Below are 8604 nucleotides of genomic sequence, written 5' to 3' on the forward strand. Positions count from 1 at the left end.
TGCGCTAAGTTAAGTCAATTTCAAGAGATCATTACAATTTTTAACTTTGTCACTGGCAATGTCACTAATTTGTTAATAAAATACTGGGCCAAATCCTTCTACTCTTCACAAACATCACTGATTTTTCGAAACGCTAATTTTAAGTCTGTTAATTACATAACCGAGATAAGAAAATAATACTTTCAACTAAAACCTTTATTTTTTTTGTGAATGATCTAGGCAGTGTGTTTATAATGAGTAAACTGTGCTACAATGGGCGGCGATTTCCTCGAGAAACGGTTTCTCAGACGACGTTTCGTAAGTCTTTTAAAGAAAGAAGCTGTTTTCCGAAGCAGTTGTAGCACATTGTAGCACATTTTACTCAGAAAGTTTTTTTCAGTTCAATGAATTACTAACAACTGAGAAAATTTAAAGTTATATTACATTTAACACTATATTTTTGGTCTTACATAAATTATTCAATAGTGAACGTAAACCATTCTTAGATGACGTTAAATATTTTCTTTTTTAATTTTTCGATCAATATAAATCAAGTTAGAACCAGAGCACTGAGGAAAAATAAATGTTATGGGTGAATAACATCCAATGTGTTTGACGATACGCATGGAAGAACTGGGTTCACAAAATAACACAAAACCACAAGATTTCTCCTATATTTTCATATCCTGATATGATCCACTTAATATCTATAGCTACACGTTAAGCCTTAAACCGATCAGCTAAAAGTCTTTGAACATTTCCATTTCCTTTTCACTGAGAGATGGCGACTTCTTATTTTTGTCCTTTTCTGGATAGTTGTCAAAATTACTTGTGTCTCCTTCAGACTTCACCTCAGGGACAATGGGTGGCTGAAGAGGGAATGGTGTAGAAAGAGAAGAGTAAAATAATAAACAAAAGACAGGCCTGTTGTAAGATCACCACCAATTGCTTAAACAGTTATTTCAGACATTAATCAATGCTATTTGTACACCTATTTGTACATATAGATTGATACATATATACAAATCACTAATACTAACATTTAAATCTTGTCTTATCAATCATTTTTGTGTAAAAGCCACTCACCCATAATAATTATTTCATCTAAGACAGCGGACACACTGAAAAACAAAAGCCAGAACAAGGAACAGGTGGAAGATCAAAAAAGAGCAAGGCAGACAGAAAAAAATTTAGAGACAGATATACTGACATTCTGTTTGAAGAGTAAATAAAACCAAAATTAAGAGTAACAAATATTTTTATTTCTTGTTTTTAAGGTTCACATGTCATGCTGCGTTACAGCCTACAGAGCGCGTAATTGTTCTCGTGATTCATGATATGCGAATATCTTATTAACGTCACAACAGAACAAATTGCAACGTTAAGCGTTCCTTATGTGACATCATTTTAGTGTCTACTGACCGACTGACAGACATCACACTACTGTATAGTAGATTGGGTGGTTAAAGGAAAATTAATTATGTTTCGTTCAGAATGACACATACATGATGGGAGAGAGAAACTAAAAAACAGCTTAAACTTAGATATTATTAACTATGTTTAGTTGGGTATTGAGTTTCTTAACTGAAATGAGATTACAATCAAAATAGCTCGCTGGTTCGCTAGCTCTTCCAAAGAAGGAGTAGCACTAATTCAAGTAAAACTAAATAAGTGGTGATAAAATATATAAATAACATCGTGTTATTAATACTTCCCCTAATTCTGATTTGTTAATGACTCGTATAAAACTGATAAAAATTACATTTCACGATCTTAATCTAGCTCAAACCCTAACCGTTGTTGTTTGTGCAATTCGATAGTATCATTATCCTGTCAACCATGCACTGTGAGTTTGTAGTATCACAGCTGGCCTGATGAACCGTGGTATTGAACAAAAGGCCTTGTCGACACTGTAGCAGATATAGTATTGCTGACATATTATTATACATTCTTTTTTTATTATTTTCACTCATAAGTTCTTAGAATTATGAGACTTACGAAGTAGCTTTCAACATTTTTCTAAGAAAGCAAAGAGCAAGGAAACAAAGTTAATTTATGAAACGAAAACTTGGATTCATATACGTTTTTCCGAACAAGAACCACAGATCATAACTGAACTGATATTCTAATAACACTAAAATATCTAAAATGTAAACATTCTTCAAGTAAGACAATTTGATATTTCAACTTAATAGATATATTCAGTTTGGTGTCATTTAGTTTATACGATACAATTTGGAAGACTACTCATTGAATTTGAAGAGTTTAAAAGATGAATATTGATCATAATATTATATGTACGATATAAACAAGTTACAGGACTTGACATCATGATTAAAAATTTTAATTGAATTATCAGTGGGGCATCCTTCTTATAACCCCACTCCCTCTCTCTATCTATAAAATAAATGAACGAATAAACATTTCAAACTTCCAAAATCTCTGGCTTGGACCAATAAATAATGTTTTTACTACCTTATCTCTTCTGTTTAAAACATCGTCCCAGCTTATTCCTTTAAACAATCGATGTCTTTTGACGTCATCGGCCCCGTTCTGAAATACATTAATCATCAGTTCCACTTCTATAAACTGTAAACATTTTCCCATTAAAAGCCAGATACGAAAGACTTTTTTCCTACTTTAATTTTATAACAGTAATTTCAAACATTGAGTAAGGTATAAATTATCTTCTTCAGTGAACTTAATTTAGTAAGAAAACAGGCATACGTCTGTTAGGCGTACAATAAGCTTTAAAACACCTATACCTCTTGCTTAAATATAAACATAAGTCCAGCAACGTATTATTTGGTTTCTGCTAATTAGTGTTACACACACACTCATACTAATTATTTTCATCACCGAAATTTCATCGCTTCATCGAATTTTTGGTATAGCGTCTGTTATGAAAGAGTTTTCTGTAATCAGCTTTGACAGAAAAAATAAATTGTTTACAGAAAAAAACCATATATTTTTCTTAAACACATAATTCAAACACTACAGTGTGACAAACCTTTAAATTAGCACCACAATTAGTGGTAAAAACATGAGGAATTGATATAATATTTCTATCATAATATTAGTAAAGAATAAAGTAAAAAAAAATCAGAATAATTCTTCACGTATATATTCAGGTTTATTCGTACTACAAGCTTTCTCACGTATATATTCAGGTTTATTCGTACTACAAGCTTTCTCACGTATATATTGAGGTTTATTCCTACTACAAGCTTTCAAGAACTTTTAGATGCCCTTCTTCAGGTGGAAGTGTTGAGTTCAACTAGGTATTTTATCCAGTGTTTTGTTATTGTTGTTTTTTGCATTTCGCGCAAAGCTACACGAGGGCTATCTACGATAGCCGTCCCTTATTTAGCAGTGGAAGACTAGAGGGAAGGCAGCTAGTCAACCGCCAGCTCTTGGGCTACTCTTTTACCAACGAATAGATGGCGAAAGTGTTCAGCGAAGGAAATCGAATCGCGAGCGCCCTAGCCACCAGGCCTCTATCCAGTGAAGAGCCCTTAAAAGTGCTTGAAAGCTTGTAGTTTAATATACCTCAGTGTATACTTAAGAGATTAATCTGAAAATCTCTTTTTGCCTGAGAGTAGTTACGCTTGACTTGACATCAAAATTACAATGCTAAAAAAGGTTTGAATATGATCGATAATTCAATTATTAGAAAGCCTGAAGAACGTACGGAAACAGAAAATCAGTTCATTAACTATAAAATGTGAAATTAACACAACATTTCAAACATAAAATTGTTGAAAAGCATGTAGAAACACCTCAACAATGTAATTAAAATTGTGATAAAAAATATATGATTGTTTGTTGGTTTGTAATTAACAACAAAGCTACACAATGGGCTATCTGTGCTCTGCCCACCATAGGTATCGAAACCCGGATTCTAGCGTTGTAAGTCCGCAGACATGCCGCTGTGCCACTGGGGGGGGGGCAGAAACATATGAAGTTAACAAAGAATCAAATTAATCTAGTGCTGAAATAAGTATGAAATCAATAGAACTGACCAATACAATTGTGTGGGTTAAACACAGCATTTGTATTCCATTAATGAGGAGATTAGACAAAAGCCAATTTTACTGGTACTGAATAACACATGGCATCAATATAATAACTACAACAATCTATCTAAACTAAATAATTTGTTTAAACATGACAGGAGGAATATGACAAATATTTTAGTGTTGAAGATTACATTAAATAAATAGGATTTTTAAAACAGCACAGAAGAACGTATTATGTCACGATCTTATTACAATGTTACTGAATAATATAGGAAATCAACATAAGAATCCAGGCAAAATAGTGTTGACAAAATGTAAGATTCACACAATAGTTAGAATAGATTACTGCTGACTTATGGAATCCGAAAAAACTGGTCAAATTTGAGCTATCTTCAAAACACTGTGTTATAAGACAGATGAATCATTGTACTCATATACAAACCTAATTTTTGACGCACATTACTAAGCTCTATTTCTTGCTCAATTTTCTTATTTTTAAAAAACTGTAGATTTCAACACAACTATGTGGTTGCTATCTTCCGTCTGATAGATTACAGATACACATGTAGTTTCATGATTTGTTTTTATCAAGTTCTTCAGTGGATCAACGGTAAGTTTACAGATTTACAATACTAAAATCGGGGGTTCGATACCCCGTGATGGACAAAGTGCAGATAGCCAGCCTATTGTGTAACTTTCCGCTAAAACAAATACAATAACAAAAGCTTATCATGAACCACGACAGTGGTTAATAATAGGGATCGCACAGGAATTTGCTCAAAACTCTAATAGAACATTCGAGCAAAAACCACCTTAAGAAGCAGACTTATTCTTGAAACAACATTCAAAACATTCCTTTTCAATAGTTAAGACCATCCATACATTGATAATAAGCAAAATAAATGATTTCACGCTTTAGCACAAAATCAAAATTGGCCCAATTGTTCGCATTATTATTATTATTGTTTCAGAAGCTTACAGCAAAATCAGCAGGGTATTTTGCACCAAAACCTAGACAGATGTATTATATGAAACGCTGCGTATGTCCATGACCTACTTAAAAGTTGATTATTTTTCATTGAATTGTTTGTTTGTTTGTTTTTTGAATTTCGCGCAAAGCTACACGAGGGCAATCTGCGCTAGCCGTCCCTAATTTAGCAGTGTAAGACTAGAGGGAGGGCAGCTAGTCATCACCACCCACCGCCAACTCTTGGGCTACTCTTTTACCAACGAATAGTGGGATTGACCGTCACATTATAACGCCCCCACGGCTGAAAGGGCGAGCATATTTGGTGTGAGAGGGATTCGAACCCGCGACCCTCAGATTGCGAGTCGATTGCCTTATCCACCTGGCCATGCCGGGCCTTTTCATTGAAAATTTAGTAGCTCTAATTACGTAACAGATGCAATATTGTTCTGAGCGGGTGCTTTTGTACTAGACACCTGTTAAACACGTGTTTACAGGAAACATCGGCACAAAGCCACCTGGCTCAGTAAGTAATGACTTTAAAAGACGCGAAGTTTTATTCAAAGCGAGGTTTTAGACGTATTTGTTTTATTTGAAAAGGCTGCTTTTATACTGGTAAATTTTTATATGCGCTTAATGGGGGTTGTTTCTTACTCTAGGCATATATTGCCCATTGCTATGCATTAAAAATCCAACAAAGTTACTTAAAAATTCAGAATTTAGAATTTACAAACAGAGACCAAAAAAAGTAAGCAAACAAGGCTAGAGATCTACTGCTGACAGTTTACTGAGGCTACAAATACCTATAATGACTCAACTATAAAATTATTATCTACTGTAGTGTGGGATCACACAGGAATTTTGCAGAAATTGACAGGGTAGTTTTAAACTTAATTTGTTCCACCTTAATTTTGTCATGCTGCAAAATTTTCTAAAACCTTCACTTTCCGCCATCAAAAAACTGATGTTGGTTTGTTTGTTTGTAATTAAGCACAAAGCTACACAATGGGTTATCTGTGCTCTGCCTACCACGGGTATCGAAACCCGTATTCTAGCGTTGTAAGTCCGAAGACATACCGCTGTGCCACTGGGGGGCAAAACTGGTGTTTTCCTAGTGTGCACATTAGTTGGGAACTACAATTCGTGCATTTTATGGCGCATTAATTGGAAAATACGACGTGAAAGGTTCCCTATTTTACTGTTGTATATCGTTACTCGATTTGCTATTGTTCATCGTTACTTAAGTTTTCTGTCTTTATGAAAATATCTGCGACTATATTTCAGAAGTTTTTAAGAGTGGACGATTACCATAGTAGATTTTCCTACATAGACAATGGTGATGATTATTTCTACTGTTCCTATAATTAGCTTAAACCATGAGTGCATATTCAATATTTATTATCACTGCATATAGTACTATTTCTTATAGCTATTTCTATTTTTAAATAGTTGATGTTAATTTAGCGGTTGTAAAGGTTGTCGATAATTGGCGGCTTATGCCAAGATTGTCAACATAGTCTATCTTGCAGGCATTGTTTGTGTCGCTTTATTCTAGCAAACTCGTGTGAACAGCAGGCTGATGAAGAATAAACATATGTGTCATGTAGACCTAATAAGATAAGCATGTTAGTGCATCTGTTTATATTGCATTATTTTGAGTAGTATTAGTTTAGAAGAAACATTATTCCGTTTTGATAAGATTGCTTTGTTACTGTTCGTCTTTTGTTACATTACACTGTGATATTGATTAAAACCGGTCATTAAATCTGTGATAATACAATCTTTGCCTTCAAGAATAACATTTTGTTTGTTCTAGTTGCATACCAGTACATGTGTTTATTCTTTGTTGTACATATGTTATTTATTTTTAATAAGTTCTGTGTGGTGATTGGATGGGGAAAAAAGCCAATGCAGCTGTAAACTGTTGACAAACATGTAGCATTCAACTGAACGCATATGCGCGTATTTAGCTTCAAATTTATTCTTCATAAATGGACATAAAAAACAAGATTAGTAAGAAATTGTTAATTTAAAAGGGAGAATAGGGATCGTCAAAAAAATACAGTAACAAGTTGAATCAAAACTCAAAGATTATATTTTCAAGATAACAACTGGGGACTATAGAAAAGTAAACAAACAAGGCTGGAATAGCGTCTACACTATTTTTCTAAATCCACAAATCCCTATTTTCACTCCACTAAAATTAATAACTACTATAAATATGGAGTCAAAATAAGGAATTTTAGCTTGAGAAAATAGTGTTGACACTATTTACAGCCTTGTTTGTTTACTTTATTTAGGGTTCTTAGTTGTAGGCTTGAAAATATTATATTTGCATTTGAATCAACTTGTTTCTCTACTTTTTTGACGATCCCTATTCCCCCTTTTTAAATTAACAATTTTGATTAATCTTGTATTAATGTTCTGCATAAAAATTTCTTGAAGCAAAACTAGTTATACGTTCCTCCCCCCAGATAATATATAAATATATATATATGAAGTTATTACTAACCCTAATCTTTCTTTAGGACTATCACTGGAATTCTTACAGTTCAAAATCTTTCACCCTGAACTATTATAGAACTTTTACGTCTTGGATTACTAATAAAGTAACTACCAACTCAAATTTCACACTCCAACTTAGTATTGGAAGTTGCTTACATTTTTCACAACCTGGATAATTTCCAGATTTTAACAAAAAATATTTCATCTCACACAACGTAAGAATATTTTATTAAAAAGACAATAATAACACATCAACATAATAGTCCACAAAAGATTAACTAATTGACAAAACATAAAAAATCTTCAATGTAATATATTACTTCAAATGACAAGATCTTTAAAACACAATACAACTTTACCTTCATGCATCCTAAACGCTTCGTGCGATCTGGCATAAGTAACTTCTTTATTAGGTCCCTGAAAGCAAGAAATAATTTAAAACTGATAAATCCAACAGTCAAATATATATAATAAATCCCATATCGTTTGATACTCTCTAATTCATGAACTTCCTGTTACTTGTTGTATTTATTAGTCAGGATAATCTGTATTAAGTAAGATATTATAATTCTACACCCTGGTCTATGATTTGAAGTTACTATTGGTCTATAGTAAATGAAATCAATAGGCCTTACTTCGCCACTGGGTCTATGTGCCGTGGCCATTCTATTTTTCCACCTAGAATCTTTTCATAGATAGAAATTGGGTTGTCATCGAAGAAAGGCGGGTACCTGTAAGGAGGAGTTCCAATTAATGTTTTCTATCCTTCAACTTTGAAATACAGCCTTCTTGGCTGAGTAATGGAAACTTAATGTGTTCCCGACAAAATACTGAGCTAGTAATAAAACAGTGTTTTTACTGGGGAAAAAAAATCTTTTTTTTTTTCTTTGTTTCTCTCGGATTCTTACTCGACATTTATCTTCCCTTTTAATAAATTATTTGCTTCTGATTACTTTATCTAACATTTTTAGACGTTTGAAAGCTCCATGTAATAAATACACTTGAAAGTATTTCAAAATAACGTTAAACCCAATGATTTTGCACTCGTCAACACATCTGTATTCTGATATATATATATATATACTAGCTGAGTTACCTGGCGTTGCACGGTGAAAATTTAGATTTGAAATGTAT

The 8604-nt window shown here is 33.1% G+C and overlaps 1 protein-coding gene across 1 annotated transcript in view; it reads right to left on the minus strand.

Annotated features, from left to right (window-relative positions):
• Positions 1–541: 541 nt before the first annotated feature.
• The window catches only part of LOC106459645 (protein kinase DC2-like), a 66100-nt gene continuing 58037 nt past the window's right edge, over positions 542–8604 (minus strand). Inside the window, exons 5-8 of the mRNA XM_013919281.2 lie at positions 8106–8201; positions 7830–7887; positions 2455–2532; positions 542–848 (exon numbers count right to left, since the gene is read on the minus strand). Coding sequence (XP_013774735.1) covers positions 720–848; positions 2455–2532; positions 7830–7887; positions 8106–8201 — 361 coding nt within the window. The 3' untranslated portion in view covers positions 542–719. The remainder of the gene's footprint in view (positions 849–2454; positions 2533–7829; positions 7888–8105; positions 8202–8604) is intronic.

This window comes from Limulus polyphemus, unplaced genomic scaffold (assembly GCF_000517525.1).
Source record: "Limulus polyphemus unplaced genomic scaffold, Limulus_polyphemus-2.1.2 Scaffold642, whole genome shotgun sequence".
NCBI lineage: Eukaryota > Metazoa > Arthropoda > Merostomata > Xiphosura > Limulidae > Limulus > Limulus polyphemus.